A 17284-nucleotide genomic window follows, 5' to 3' on the forward strand; every position below is an offset into this window, starting at 1 on the left:
TATTACTTATCATTAAGTAAATCCCAAATAATATCTAATGCGTATGGCATGTTTACATTAGTGTAGAAAGATGCTACATCTAGAGAATATAGTTTGTGGTCATTCTTAATTTTGTGGTCTTTCAGTCTCTTAAAAAGGGAGTTGTAATTTTTAATGCTATATTTTAAAATCTCTCTAAACGATTTGATGATAGAATAAACAAATGTGGACAAAGACGAGAAGGCCGAGTTCTTGTACGAAACTATTTGGCCAATCGGATTGCCTAGTTTATGTAATTAATTTGGCCAACAAGAGTAGGAAAATTACAGGTCCGAGCTTTAATTTGTTTAAGTTGTGACATCGTAATATGGTCATTTTTTTCTATATAGCGTTAAGCTTTTATTATATTTATTTACTAAATTGTAAAAACTGAAGAATCAACCTCTTGGTATGTTGTTATTTCTGATATGATGGTACATAATTTATCGATGTAATCCTTTTTATTAAGTATAACCACTGTGTCCCCGTTGTCAGCTTTTTTTTTATGATAATATCTTTATTTTCTCTCAATTTACGTAATACATCCGATTAATTTTTATTCAATCTTAGGATATTCGTGATATTGGTGTGGTTTATAATTCGATTAGTTTGTTGAAGAAAAATATTTCTTCGAGGCAAGTCTCTAAGACAAAACTCAAGATCAATGATTAATTGTTTCTTAGGGAGCATAGGTGGTGGTAAACTAAAATTTTTGGCGCCTTCGTAGCCAGGTGGGAAGGAGCGGCAGTGCGTAGCACACGTTTCTTGATTAGACTGGGGTTCGAGCCCGTTACCACCAAATGCGGAAAGGTCAGGGAATGACCACCACATATCCCGGAGCAATATGGCCTTAGTTGCTAATGCTCCTAAAAAAACCAAATAACAACAACAACAAACTAAAATTTAAACCTTTTCCTAACAATCATCATGGACTAATGTTATTAGTGGAGTCTCTCAGAGTTCAGTGTTGGGTCCATTATTGTTTTCTGTATTTATAAATGATATTGATGATGGTATATCAAGCTTAATGTCCAAGTTTGCAGATGATACAAAGGTTGGCAGGGTTGTTAAGGACACTACTGACTCTATGTTGCTGCAACAGGATCTGGAATGGTTGAGCAGATGGACTGAGAGGTGGCAAATGAAGTTTAACATTGACAAATGTAAAGTGCTACATATGGGAAACAGTAACCCCAGAGCAACGTATCCTCTGTGGTACCACACTGACAGTGGTAGAGAATGAAAAGGACCTGGGGGTAATTGTGCAGGCAGATATGAAGTTTTCTGAGCAGTGCAGATGGGCTGCAAGAGTAGCTCATGGTGTCTTGTCAATGATATACAGGAATTTTTCTAGCAGGGATAAGGAGGTGATTATTCCCTTGTATAAGGCAATGGTCAGGCCACACCTTGAGTACTGGTATACAGGTTTGGAGGCCTTATTTCAAGAAGGATGTAGAGCTGCTGGAACGAGTACAGAGAAGGGCAGCAAGATTAGTGAATGGAACAAATTGTTGCTCTTACGAAGAAAGGCTTAAGTTTTGCAAATTACAGTGTCTGGAGACTAGGCACCGGTGAGGTGGTCTGATAGAGGTGTATAAAGCCTTGAATGGTTCTTCCTCTTTCTCAGAATAATCACATGAGAGGGCATAAATTCAAATTGAGGAAAGACAGATGTAGGATAGATGTGCGGAAATTTGCCTTTAGCCAGCAGGTAGTTGGTTGGTGGAACAGACTTCCATCCCTTGTTGTGGAAGTTGATAGCCTAAATAACTTTAAGGCTCAGCTCTACAGGTATTTTGAATGAACGGAGGGGTTGAAATGGGAGTGGTTTTTTTTTTTTTTTTTTTTTTGGCTGATGCTGCATAAGCTTGCTTTCTTGCATCATATGCCTCTACTAATGCTAATGCTAATGTAACTTGATGGGGTGTTAGGGTATACAATGAAAGATTTATTACATTATTTGAATTCACTTAGTTTGTATTAACTATTCCAGCCTTCATCCCCCCCCAACTGTGCCAAAATTAAAAAAAAAAACATTATATTGCAATGATTTAAGATCTTATGTTGTTCATTTGTTATGTGATTGGCCACATTACATCTGGGAAGGGAAGGGGGGTGTAGTAGTATTCTGTAAGTTTCAAAGCGATTGTAATTTATTCAATTGTTTATCTCTCAACTCAGTAGCTAAAGCCTCTAATTTTAGTTTAATAGACTCTCTTTTAGCATTAGCATTAGTAGAGGAATACAATACAAGAAAGCAAGCTTATGCAGCATCAGCCAAAAAAAAAAAAAAAAAAACCTGCTCCCATTTCACCCATTCGTTCCAAATGCTTGTCCAGCTCAGCCTTAAATTGATTTAGGCTATTAGCTTCCATAACAACAAAGGATGGAAGTCTGTTCCACCAATCAACTACCCGCTGGCTAAAGATAAATTTCCACACATCTATTCTATAACTATCTTTCCTCAATTTTAAACTGTGCCCCCTCAGGAGGCACCTCCGTAGCCAGGTGGGAAGGAGCAACAGTGCATAGCACACGCTTCTTGATTAGACCGGGGTTCGAGCCCGTCACCACCAAATACGGAGGATGCGGAAAGGTCAGTGAATGACCACCGCATATCCCGGAGCAATATGGCCTTAGTTGATAATGCTCCTAAAAAAAAAAAAAAGTCCCCTCAGGTTCTTGGTCTGAGCAAGAACCTTTGGTCCTTGAGGTTGTCACAGACATTCTCTCAGATATGCCAGACAAACTGTACTTGCTACCCGGGAGTCTAAAACGCTGATGGAACTGATATTCGAGTGACACTCAAGTCAAGTGGACCCAATTTCGGCGAAGTCTGGATGGTCTGTGACAGCCAAATCCTCTGCTTGCACCTTCACGATGGTGGGACTGTTAGTAATCCTGGGTATAACCTCCATGCACAAGTACATGGTGGGTGACCACCCAGGTGTTAACCAACGTAAGCAGGGGTCGAGGTGCGGTGCTCACACCACATGGAGGAATGCTGCCCCTCTATGTTACCAGGCAGTACTATGTGGTAGATGACTCTCATCAACCGGTGAAATACCACCACTTTGCTTATTGGAGGCTTTAAGTATTGGAACCCATGTTTAGTCTCTAGAGCTAAGTTCCGGTCAATCCTTCCCTATCTCTTCCATCATGTAGTATGACTGATGACGTTTGACGTTATGATGAACGTCGTGGCGAGATCCAATATTCCTTACATTTCGAGGGTACAGCTCTAAAACGGTGTTCGCAGGCCGGCCGCTAGTTAGTACACCGGACCGAACCTATTGGTAACTCTCTAGGAGGCTTCCGGATCAGCTACTGTATAATCTTGCTACCTCTACTCTGCCAGTTAGTGACTGGAGGGAGTCCGAGTAGTGTGTATGCGGGGAGCATTGTCGAGACCATGTTATGTCAAGGATCTGGGTATATTCTTACCACGTGTACGCCATATCCAAAAATTTCATTACTTCATACAGCATGTCCCACACACTTTTTCTTACTATTGAATACACCATGAATTGTCAAACTAATAGAGCAAGCTTATCTGCGAAAAGATCTAAACCTCCCAAGCACTTCCTAATTCATTTCACAAATATACGTGGTCTCAATTCTAATCTCAACGATGTCCATTTCCACTTGCAGTCTGCCAAATCCCATGTACTTTTTCTGACAGAATATCAGTTATCGGTTGATTCAACTACTGCTCATCTCAGATGCCCAAATTATTTGCTGTATGATTCTTTTCGCCTCAAAGGTGGTACTTGTGCATATGTCCGTTCTGATATTCCCTGTCAGAGACTCGGCAATTTGGAATCTCCTCTCTTTGATCATCTCTGGCTGAAAATCTCTCTACCTCATTGTGTCAAATTCATCTGTTGTCTCTACCGTTCTCCCAACTCCACTAATCACTTGGAGCTCTTTGACTTCCTCTCTTTGCAACTTGACTTTCTCCAGTCCAACTTTCCTAACAGTGAGGTCATGTTCCTTGGTGATTTTAATGTTCACAATTCCAGCTGGCTTCCGTTTTCTAGTCACACCGACCCAGCAGGTCGAGATGCTGAGGCTTTTGCAATTACTAATGACCTAGCACAGATTGTTCATTTACCTACAAGAATACTGGACAATTCTAATCATACGACCAATACGCTTGATCTTTTTCTCACAAACAACCCTTCTAAGTACACGGTCGAAGTGAGAGGTCCTTTAGGCACTTCAGATCACAACTTGGTGATTGTCTCTTTTCCAATGGAACCTTTATCTCATTGCTATTCCCAACCTCGTGTTGTTTGGCATTACAAGAATGCAAAATGGGATGACCTGCGAGACTTCTTTTCTTCTTTTCCTCGGTCGGATTAATGTTTCAAAACTTCTGATGTCAACATTTGCTCGGATCGTGTCGGTGAAATTATTCTTGCAGGAATGGAATCCTTATCCCACACTCCACTTTAAAATCTCGTCCTTTATCTAAACCTTGGTTTTCCAGTAAATGTGCTAAGGCTGTTCATGAGAAGAATGTTGCATATAGTAATTGGCTTGTTTCTAATTCTTCAGTTTCATTTTCTGCCTACATCAAAGCTCGCAACAATTGTAAAGCAGTTATTAATCAGTCCAAACTAGAGTTTGAACAGGCTAAGAGTAGAAAACTTGCTTCTTGCCCTAATGGTAGCCGAGCATTCTGTTCTCTTGCCAAAGCTATTGGCTGCAACTTTTGCCCATCTCTGCTCCCACCTCTGTCCAAACCAGATGGTTCTGTTGTCACTTCAGCCAAGGACAAAGCTGACCTTCTAGCATCCCATTTTTCTTCCAGATCATGTATTAATGATCTTGGTAAAACACCTCCCACCATTCTCAACACGCTCCATTCAATGCCTCCTATGGTCGTCCGTCAAAAGGATATCAGAAGGATTTTGATGAATCTTGATGCTAAGAAAGCCCCAGGTCCTGATGGTATTTCTCCACTTGTTCTCAAAACCTGTGCTCCTGAACTTACTCCTATTCTTTGCCGCCTTTTTTCACTTTCGTATTCCAAAGGTGTTTTTCCTTCTGCTTGGAAATTTGCTCATATCCAGCGAGTTCCTATGGAAATCCTATCCATAGTTTTGCCGATGATAGCACATTGCATTCCACTTAGAAATGGGTTGCTGTTCTTAGGTATGTGCCTGTAGCATGTTAATGTCCTTTTAGGACCACCAGTTCTACAGTGAATCAAATAAGTGTCAAATATAATAGGAACTGCATTGGAGGTTGACACAGCTTCCTTGTTATATGCAAAATATAACTTTCATTCATTTCAAAGGTCATTCAAAGAAAAACTGAAAAAGTTCATTGAACTTTTTCAGTTTTCCTTGAGTGAACTTTGTAGATGCGGATATTCGTCAGCTTTGTGTATTGGTTTGTGGTGTGATGTGCATTGGGCCTAGAAATGAAAACAAAGTACAGTATATATATGTACTATGCTGCTCATAACTTACATTCCCCTAAAACCAGTATGATTGAATGTCAGCCCAGAGCAATATATTGAAGTATTCTATAATTATACGAAACATAGGTATTAATTGTTCAGGAGAATTATAATTAAGTAGTGCTGTGCAAAGGGAACAGTAATTGTTTAATAACCAGAGAGAAAAATTTGTTTTTATATGACTCAGGGTGAAGTAGACTTGTGTGCTCTGCATGTTTGAATCTTCACAATCAGCTCTTAACAGGAATTAGCAGTGGAAAGTGATGCAAGAAAGTAAAGATTGCTTTCTTGCATCATTTGCTACTAAAAAAAAACTATCCTAAATCACCTGTCCATCCCCTTTGATAATTTGTCGGGTTCTTCCTTGAAATTATTCAAACTCCCTTCCTTCACAGCAATAGATTGGAATTTGTTTCAGCAATCAACCACCTGCTGGCTGAAGACAAATTTCTGCACATCTGTCCTGCAGCCATCCTTCCTCCCTCAATTTGAATTTGTCCCCATACATGTAATCTGAACACTAGCAAGAATGCCATCAGCACTGAGCTTACTGAGTCCTTTCAAAGTCTTAAACAGATTACCTCAATCAGATTACCTTGCAGGTGCCTAGTGGTCAGATGCTACAATTTGCAGAACCATAGCATTCTTGGTAAGACCATCCTTTTGTTCCTTTTTACCAATCTCATCGCCATTCTCTACACCTGTTCCACAAGATCGATATCCTTCCTAAAATGAGGTCTCCACACCTGTATGCAATACTCAAGATGTGGCCTAACCGCTGCTGCATTGTACAATGGGATCTGCTAGCAAAGTTCCTATATATCATTGACAAACCCTAATGAGTTCCCTGGGCAGCCTGTCTGCACTGCTCAGAGAACTTCTTATCTGATTGCACAATTCAATCCCCCCACAGGTCTTTTTCATCTTCCACTACCCTGACTGTAGCACCACATGGTTGGTACGTTAATCTGGGATTGCTGCTACCCATATGCAGTACTTTGCATTTGTCAGTGTCAGACTTCAGCTGTCATTTCTTAGCACATCTGCTTAATTTTTCTAGCTCTTATTGCAGTAGCTTACCTTGATTACTGTCATTTAACCACCCTGCCATCATCTGCAGACTCAGACATTAGCATGATATACCTTCATCAATATCATTAATAAATATAGAAAACAACAACTGACCCAGCACTAATCTTATTAGTCTGCAAAGAGCAGTAAGTATTCCATTATACTGCGTATAACATTAAGGGCAACTTATTCCATTATACATCACTCTTTTATGTGCAACAGTATCAAAAGTTTTCCTGAAATCCAAGTATATGATATCATATCAAAATTATTTTTTTGCATCCAGTTCCTTTGTTACTTCATCATAGTAACCAATCAGATTGGTCAAACAAGATTGTCCCTTAACAAATCCACGCTGTGACTGCAATCCTGTACATTGAAGATGTTGACACCAATGCCAAAATTGTCATTAGCTGGAGGGGGATTATGCATTACACTTGAGTCATGTGATTATGTGTAAATACTAGTGCTTTTTTTTTTTTTTTTTTGTGTTAAATTCATATAAAGCCAACTTCCCAAAGCAGCTGATATCAGTCAACCACTTGCTTGATATTGCATCATCCACAGCAATAATTAAACTCTGAGATTTAAAAGCTTTTAAATTTCTTTACATGATTAGCTTTTATTGATGTTAAATTATTTATAAAAATCTTAACTATTACCAACGTTTTGAAGCCGCACAACAAATGATAAATTACTAGGCCATTTCCCCGAGCTATATTCACATAAGAATACACAATATAACATTTTCACAAATAAAACATTCTTGAAACTTTTTTTTTTTAATTTTTTTTTTTGCCTGATCAATTAAAATAAGATAAAGTTGCTGTTACGGATGTTGAATAAGAATGCAATTATGAAATTTTCATCCATATAACCTTAATTTGCATGTTATCCTAACAAAAGCTGGATGATTGGTTGAGCTGTCATCCTTTGTTATGTTTCTTCAACCAACAAGGTTCATTCTGCAAAATAATACTCTTGATAGTTTACTTTGTGTCCATATTAAGAGTCAGCCATACTGTATACCTTTGTCAAGCGTCGTGTGAACCTTTGCAGAGTAAAGATTGTAGTTGTAAAACAAAAGAACTGGCCAGTTCAACTTCGCAGCTGCTTGTGATGACCTGTAAAACACTACAGTAAACATCAGTGGTTATTACATTTGACTACAGTAGTTATTACAAAAATATTACTGTATTTTATCATGTAAAGGACACAACAAACATGGTTGCCATAGCAACTAAGAATATGGCTATGGCAACCATGTTTGTTGTGTCCTTTACATGATAAAATACAGTAATAACCTCTGTTAAACTTCAAATATTAATTTTTATGTGGTTCTTCAATGTAAATCCATGTGAAGTCAGTCAGTCAGTCATACTGTTGTGTTTTGAGAAGTTCATTTCAAATAAAGCTACTTGAACATTTTTAAAATTACTAGAGTGGAGTTCCCTCTCTAATAAAGATTTACTTACTTTTCAGGAAGTCAGAAACAGTTGGAGGATATGACATTGGATGAATTAGATGAATTAGAGGATGAAGAGGATGAAAGGATTCTTCTGGAATATAGGTATGTCATCTTTTTTTACTTTATAAGATATTACTATTTATGAAGAAGATCATGATATGAAGATTAGTAACTCACGAATTAGCGATATCTTTAGATGATATTACTAATTTATAAGAATGGAATTAAAACATGTTTGGATTTGAATTTTAATGAGTTGATTTTGTTTAAAACAGCCTTAATGTTAATGATTTAAGGAAAACACAGGCTATTAACCCTATAGTGATCATTTTAAGGTGTGTCAAGCACCCTGCTAATGTTTTGCAAAGATATCTTTCAAATTTTTTCATAATTTTAGGAGCAGCAGCCTTTAATTGAGCAAGATTTAAATGTACATGGAGTAGTTAAAACACCTTGAATGGGATTAAGCTTGGATGAATTATATTGTAACCCAAAAAATGTTCTCATTGATTTTATTTATTTATTTTTTGTGGTAAATAATTTTATAAACACTTAAATGCAGTAAGATTTAAAAATATTCAAGAAACATTCCATATTCACTGCTGCATTATAATTTTCTGAAAATGGAGTGCAAGCTTAAGTTTTAAAAATTAAGGAATTTTTACAGCTTTAAAAAATTAAAACCAAAATTATTTTCTTTAATTAGATATTTTAATTTAATAGTATTTAAAGGACTGATTGGAAAAAATTTCAATAAAACTGTTCACTACGCATTATAATTTTTTTTAAATTGAGTTATTACCAAATTTAATTTTGTTATTACCAAAAGTGACCTCTTAGGATAATAAATAAATAAATAAACTACTCACTATGGAATTTGTATTTACAATGCATGTTTCATTGTTAGCTAGAGAGCAAAGTTTCCATTTGAAACTGCATTATAAGCTATTAAAAATGGAAGATGTAGGGAAGCGATTGTAAAGTTGGTTTCTTTTTTAATCCAAATTTTAACCACCTCATTTATTACTATAACACATGCTTACTGTATATATAGTTTACTAACAAAAATAAATTCAGTGATAAATGTTAATACATGGCTGTATTATAAATTTCTGATGGGGATGCAAAATTCAGCATGTGGGACAAGTTCTGTCGTAAAACACCTGTGTGCCTAATAAAGATGATTTTCAGAATTTCACAGCATTATTAACAAAGAGAAAAAATGAACAAAATAATTTATATATGATCACATTACAAACTTAAACAGTAGTGTCCGAGACACACACACACACACACACACACACACACACACACACACACACACACACACACACACACACACACACACACACACACACACACTCTCTCTCTCTCTCTCTCTCATGGTGTGTGTGTCAGACACTGTCATCTACCCAATGAAAATCGGGAATGAGAGTAGCTCCCTGCGTTCCATAAGTTTTTATGGCTCCAGCTAATAGAGAAGTTTTCTTCAATTTTTGCTGTTTTATTGACTTAAATTGGTATATTAATTTATTTTCTAGAAGTAGATTTATATTCCTAGTTATGATACTTAGTTTATTTTGAACTTAGAGATTTTGTAGATTATTACTTAGTATCGGTAAGGGTATCCCACGTGTTGGACAAGATTTTGCAGTTCTGGCGAATGCTACGTTTTTAATTATATTGAATTAATTGTTATATTATTTTCTATACGTAGCTTATAGTCCTAATCAAGCTCCTTGATTTATTTTGAATTTAGATAGCGATTTTGAAAGTTAATACTTAAGTGTCCGTAGATTTTAACATTCATAACTTTCCGCCATTGTTACAGTTGTATTGTACTGTACAATACAATGTATATCCTGAACTAGATAGTGTAAGATTTAACATAAAACTAGATAGCGAAACATGTAGCACTGTATTAGAAATCTGTTAGCTTAGTATAGTATAGCATTATCAATTAGGGTAGGTGCCCTCGAGGAAATTAATAAGAGGGTCCATCAAGCTCTCAGCTGCCTAACTCAATGCCATAGCATCAGGCAACACAGCGGCAATCTCTAAGGCAGAATGTGATGGTCCCACAGGAACTAGTTATTGTTAGTGACTCTGTTGTCAGGGAGACGGGGAATATATTATGCAAAAAGGATAGGTGGAACAGCATCAGGGGTAAAAGTTGATGATGATGTAGAGCACATATCATCTTTTAAGGGCACAAAAGGTGATATTGTTGTACACCTTTTGTATAATGACACTAATGACCTTAAGAGTAAGAGATCTGCAGATTTAATTAACAAGTACAGGTCAATGTTGAAAAAAAAAGGTGCGAGCTAGGATTGAATTTGAAAGTATCTGCAATTCTGCCCAGACACGACAGGAGGGAGTACAGTAAACCCCCGCTATTTGCGGGGGTTATGTTCCTGAGAAATGCCGCGAATACTGAGTTGTGGCTCCCATAGTAATAAAAGGGTTCCGTTCCAAAGTATGAAATATATAAGAAAAACTAGTCTAAATTTTTGTCTATGTATGTATTATATGTACATAGACAGTACATAGTGAAATGGAAGCATATGGCATAGAAATGAAAATAAGAAACAATTTAATATTAAATGTAAATTTATTAGAAATTTCAAACCAGCGCCTTTGCTAGCTAAAAAACTTATCCCGCCAGTGCTATCACCAGTTTCGCTAAAGTGTTGATAAAGGAGTTTTGCCTTTTCACGAATGATGAGTGAACTTAATGGAATTTTATTTGAGTTCGGTCTTCTATCCACAGATTTAAAGCCTTTTCCATTTTTTCTAATTTAACATCATGAGTAAATTTTTTGAAGAGCAAATTTTTGAAGCAATTAGCACGTTTTCACGGACAGTACGACGGATTTTTTCTTCCGATTTCTTGATTGATCGTACCGTTGACTCATTGATTTTATAATGTTTTGCCACTGAGGAGACACTTTCGCCATTAGAAATTTTGTCTAATAACTCAGTGTTATTCGTAGCCATATTTTTGTATGGGTTAGAAAGAACTTGTCCACAATGAAGTCACTTTTTTCCGTTAACACACTCGGAAAAGTCTGTTTTACACGGCAAAACAGTAGTTTTATTCAATTTATAAGCATATAAATTAAAAGCAAATGACAAAACCTTCCATGACAAGTGCATAACACATACTGAACAAAGATTAGCGAGAAACATCCACACTCATGATTTTTTCACCCCTCTCCCCCACCCACTGAGCGCTGTTTTGACTGGGAAAGATAATTTTAGCCACGCCCATGTTTTTTTATGGTGGAAAATGTTCACGGCGCTTTAAAATTCACATTTTTTTTTAGGTTTCATTTTATATTAAATCAGCGACTGCGAATACAGATACCGCAAATAGCGGGGGTTTGCTATATGATAAGAGCCTTGTCAATCAATTTGGCCCTGGAGAGATTTTGCAAGCATCACGGGGTAGAATTTTTTTCAGCATGGTTGCTTGCTAACAGGAGAGACTGCTTCTACAGGGATGGGACACACTTGCTACTGCTTACCGACTAATGACGTAGGGTTTCATATGCATTTTTGTACAGATTATTTGAAATATGTCTACAATGAAATTTGAATTGTGACATGTCTATGTGGACATGTCTCATCAAATGAAGAGGTCGGGATGGCAGTGCATGAATGGCTTCAACACCAACTACAAAACTTCTCTCAAGAATCCTTTACTAAGTGCAGTGTCATTAGTTTGTTGAGTGTAATGGGGAACTGTATTGAAAATTGATGTGCATAGTTTCCTTATTGTTTTTGAAATGCAGTTTCTATTAAGTATTAGTATTAGCTGTATGATAAAGGACATATAGACATGTATAGTATCTTACGTAGGGCGACACTTGAATGTTAGTTCAACTCTGCCGTGGTACACTGATGAATACAGAACTTTGCAAAAGGTCAGAAATGTGTGTAATGTTACGTTTGCAGAGTGCATGTTGTTTCTGGCCACTTTGCCATCAGTAACATGATCACTTGGAAAGCCTGCCCAATGCCTGTCTTTGCCACAAGGTGGTGGGTCACAGCTAAGCATGTATCATGGCTGACTATGAAAACCTGTGTTTCTAAGCTCTTGCTACCCCAAAATAGGGTGAGAATTCTATACCCACTGGAGAAATTGCTAGACCAGTGAGTACCAGCAAATTATCCCATACATTGGGTGGCCCGGAAAACCCTATCATGTGTAAAGTTTTGTACTTAAAGATAAAGATACATAATTATAAAATTGCACATGAATACACAAATACTTAAGGCAAAAGTTTTGCCTTCAGTTATGGTGTTACATACATTATAAAAATTTTCCAGTAAATTGAAAACAGTTGTTGTTTTACACAGAAAATTATATACAGTATACACATAATAATAATAACAATAATAATACATAATAAGTGTCAGTCAAAACAATAACTATTTGTATACTATATATTTAGACCAAAAATGAACCAAAAAGTATGACTAAGAAAGTGTGAAAAAGTTTTTGGTGAAAAGTATTCCATACAGATGTATAAAAGACAATTGTAAACAACCCATAAGTGATTTCCATTGATGCAATGTGGCAGAAGCAAAATTTTGAAGAACTTCAAAGTTAGTACTGGTTGAAAGGAATATCAATTCCTGATTATGAGATAATACCAGTAATGGCGAAAAGAATTTGGTGAAGATAGGAGTAAATAGGACATTCAAAGATAACATGCTCAGAACTTTTAATCTCGTCACAAAAACAGAGATAACTGTCAGCTAGGTTAATGTTAGATAGGTTATATTGGGTCAATTTGGCATTTAAGGAACCATGTCCTGCAAGGAGAAACCCATATAAAAATTTGGAGAGAAGCATTTAAGTGTATTTTTGTTAATTACATCACTAAAAAAAATTTGTAACTTGACTTTTAGGAGATTCAAGCCGGTGTTGCTGCCATCTAGACATCAGAATTTCAAATACTTTAATTTTTTTTGTCATTGTTAAGGTCAATTTGTATGCCATCAAAGACAAGAAACAGTTTCTTTCTAATAAAATAGCAAAAGCCTTGAAAGATTAAAAATAAATCTAGGGGCAAGGAGCCTGACAGAACTTGCAAAGCAGGGGTTGAAACCATTCTGCAAGTTTCGTAGTATCTAGTTCTAGTAAACCAAGCTACTGCCACATATGTTGCAATGGGCAATATAACAGCTTTATAGAGAAAGCTAGTGTTTTTGATCAAGCCCCAATTAGTATGAGTATTTCTAGAAATAATTCTTGCAGATTTTTTTAATTTACCATGCAAAAAAGATAATTAGGGGTAAAAAAGTTAGTCAATTAATAATCGGATATATTTAGTTTTAGTAACATGTGGAATACCAGAGCCATAAATCTTACCTAACGGATAGGCGCATTATAGCCAAAGTTGCTTATGCGCCATGAAACCCCCACAACAACAACTTACCTAACGGAGATTTTTTTAGTTGAATAGGTGCATTTAAAAACATTCATTGAAGTATTCTGTGTAGAGATTTAAAATTTTTAGCATTTGCTCAGTCAGATACTTCCTGCAAGGAGTTATTATCTAGAGTTTCAGGTAGCTCTCTTACCAGGAGATCCGTACACGCTCTTGAATTAGCAAATAAAAAAAGCACAAGGTCATCAGTCATGGACTGGTAATTGTCAAATTGTTTTGCTAGCCACTGATTCAGGACCAAGTTCCAAATCAGAGGCCCTGTTAATTAAATAAAATTTTATTAACCAATTAAATTTTCTAGGTGCAGCCTGCAAGTTTGAGGCAATAGTAATAGGTCTATTTGAAAAATAATTCCTGATAGCACTGTATAAATCAAAGGGTCAATTTATCAGACTGAGACATTCCAGCAAAGGGAATCAAAAGTGCCCTTGAAGCCAACAAATACTGACAAAGTATATTTGCGTTGTGTTAAAGTAATAATATGCATAAAGTGAACTAATGCATACTCTGTCCCAACACCAGAGCGAAATCCAAATTAATTATCGGAGTAGGAATTGTTTTCCATCATTAAACTTGTGATGTAATAAGATAAAAGTCTTTCAAAGACTTTACCTATATAGCATCTTGGGAAGGATCTCAAATTTAAGCATCTATTGAATAATTTAACAAGAAAATATTTTGTGTAATTTTGATGAATGTATATCAGGCTTAATGTCCAAGTTTGCAGATGATACAAAGGTTGGCAGGCTTGTTAACGACATTAAAGACAGTATTTTACTTCAACTGGATCAAGATAAGTTGGGCAAATGGGCTGAGAAGTGGTAACTGAAGTTCGACATTTACAAATGCAAAGTACTGCATATAGGTAGCAGTAACCCAAGAGAAACTTACCAACTGTGTGGTACTACACTCAGGGAAGGGGAGAGTGAAAAGACCTGGGGGTAATTGTGCAGTCAGATATGAAGCTCACTGAGCAATGCAGATGGGCTGCCAGAGCAGGTCATGGAGTCTTGCATCTCTTGTCGTAGTAGTAGTAGTAATAGTGGCATGTAATGCAAGAAAACAAGCGTATGAGCTCAGTATCAGCCAAAAAAAAAAAAAAAATTTATGCAACCATTCCCTCTAAATGTTAGTCCAGTGCTGCCTCCTTAAATTTATTTAACCTATCAACTTCCACAATGACAGATGGAAGTTTGTTCCAGCAGTTAACCACCCGCAGGCTAAAGGCATATTTCCGCACATCTATTTTACATGTCTTTCCTCCATTTGAATTTATGCCCCCATAGGTTCATAATCTGAACAAGTGGAAAATCCCATTAGAATTCAGTGTGCTCAAACCATTCAAGGACTTATACACCTCAATCAGATCACCTCGCTGCTGCAATTTACAGAACTTAGGCCTCTCTTGGTAAGAAGATCCTTTCATTCCCCTCACCAATCTTGTTGCCCTTCTCTGTACACACTCAAGCAAATCTACATCCTTTGTAAAATGAGGCCTCCAGACCTATATGCAGTACTCAAGACGTGGCCTGACCATTGCCTTATACAGAGGGACAATCGCCTCCTTTTCCCTGTTAGCAAAATTCCTGTATATCATTGACAAAACCCCATGACCTGCCCTGGCCGCCTGTCTGCATTGCTCAGAAAACTTCATATCTGACTGCACAATTACTCCCAGGTCTTTTTCATTTTCTACCACATTAAGTGAAGTACCACACAGTTGGTACGTTCCTCTGGGGTTACTTCTACCCTTATGCAGTATTTTGCATTTGTCAGTTGAAGTGGCAACTGCCAAACGCAGTTAAACTTCAGTTGCCATTTCTCAGCCCATCTTCCCAAATTTTCTAGATCCTGTTGCAGTAGCACAGTGCCATTACTGTCATTAACAATCCTGCCACCCTTTGTATCATCTGCAAACTTTGACACTAAGCCTGATATACCTTCATCAATATCATTGATAAATATACAAAACAATAGTGGACTCAACACCAAACCCTGTGGGACTCCACTAATAACATTAGTCCACGAAGAGCAGCCCCCATTGATTACCACCCTCTGTCTTCTCCCACTCAGCCATTCCTTTATCCATTATAGCAACTTACCATTAATAACATTCTGCTCCAATTTGTACAGTAGTCTTCCATGCACAACAGTATCAAAAGCCTTTCTAAGATCCAAATATATAATATCAAAGTTATTCCCTGCATCCAGTTCTTTTGTAATCACATCATATATACAATCAAATTTGTCAGACAAGACTTTCCCTTAACAAACCCATGCAGTGTCTGAATTATTGCTGCAGTCTTGTCTAGATGATCTTGCAATGCATCTTTAACCAGTGACTTCATTATTTTACCCGGAACAGAAGTTAAACTAACTGGTCTATAATTACTTGTGTCACCCTTCGATCCCCCTTTGTGAATTGGGGATACATTTGCACATCTCCAGTCCATGGGGACCTCCCCTGAGTCCAAGGATGCTCTCATAATTATGGCTAAGGGTTTGCTTACTTCCTTTGCCTCCTCCTTTAATATAACTGGATAGGTCCTATCCACACCACGTGCCTTTTTTATATTTAACTTCTCAACAATTTCTCTTACACTTTGCTCTCAGTATTACAAAATCATTAAGCACCCTTCTGCAATTTGATAACCTTCTGGCATTTTCAATCCTTAATAACTTCTCATGTGTGAATGTAAATGCAAAATATTCATTCAGTTTGTTTGCTATCTGAGCAGGATCATCAACAGTGGAACCATCGATATCAAGTGGACCAATCAGATTCATCCCTTTCCTTTTAGAGTTTATATAAGTAAAGTTGTTGTTGTTATTTGGTTTTTAGGAGCTTTAGCAACTAAGGCCATATTGCTCTGGGGATATGTGGTGGTCATTCCCTGACCTTTCCGCATCCTCCATATTTGGTGGCTCTTGGGCTCGAACCCCGAGCTAATCAAGAAGCGTGTGCTACGCACTGCTGCTCCTGCCCACCTGGCTAAGGAGGCGCCTATATATAAGTAAAGAAATCCTTTCTGTTTTTCTTAGCATTCTTTGCAAAGATTTCTCGTAATCTGCCTTCACCTGCCTAACCTCCTTTGTGACCTGATTACAGACTAGCTAATATCTTCCATAGGCTTCTGTGTCGACTGATAATTTATATGCATCCCATGCATTTCTCTTCTCTGCCATGAGTCTCATTAGTTCGTTTGACAACCATTTAGGGCTAAACCTTGAACAATATTTCTTAGTTGGTATGTAAAGCCTAATATCTTCCAAGATAAGTTCTTTGAATGCTTCCCATTTTGAATTTGCTGTTGGTAACATCATCAGTTGATCCCATTGTACAGAATTTAAAAACTGTCTGAGACCACTGTAGTCACCTTTACGGAAGCAAAAACCCTTTTATATCTTTAAGTAAATCCCACATCAGTACACTGTGATCACTGCCACCTAGTGATTCCTTTATCTGCAAATTCCTAATACACGATCGATCACTGCTGATAACCAGATCAAAAGTATTACCCTCTCTGGTGCCTCTTGAACATGCTGCTGCAGTAAACAATCATCCAAGAAGTTGATAGCTTCAATAAATTTAAAGCTGAGGTGGACAAGCATTTGGAGTGATGAATAGATAGGTGAAATGGGTGTGTTTTTTTTTTTTTTTTTTTGCTGATGCTGCATCAGCTTGCTTTCTTGTATCTTAAAAAAAAAAAAAAAAAAAAACGCCAACTGCAGCCATTATCAACCCACTGCAGGATGGAAGCCTCCTCAACAATTCATGCTGAGGGAAATGGACCA

General features: G+C 37.1%; 1 protein-coding gene across 1 annotated transcript in view; it reads left to right on the top strand.

The window, feature by feature from the left end:
* The window catches only part of viaf (viral IAP-associated factor), a 64283-nt gene that overhangs the window by 26595 nt on the left and 20404 nt on the right, over positions 1-17284 (top strand). Inside the window, exon 4 of the mRNA XM_090381860.1 lies at positions 8042-8129. Within this exon, the coding sequence (XP_090237986.1) occupies positions 8042-8129 (88 nt within the window). The remainder of the gene's footprint in view (positions 1-8041; positions 8130-17284) is intronic.

This window comes from Mastigoproctus giganteus, chromosome 1 (genome assembly GCF_048544385.1).
Source record: "Mastigoproctus giganteus isolate SK-2022 chromosome 1, ASM4854438v1, whole genome shotgun sequence".
Lineage (NCBI taxonomy): Eukaryota > Metazoa > Arthropoda > Arachnida > Uropygi > Thelyphonidae > Mastigoproctus > Mastigoproctus giganteus.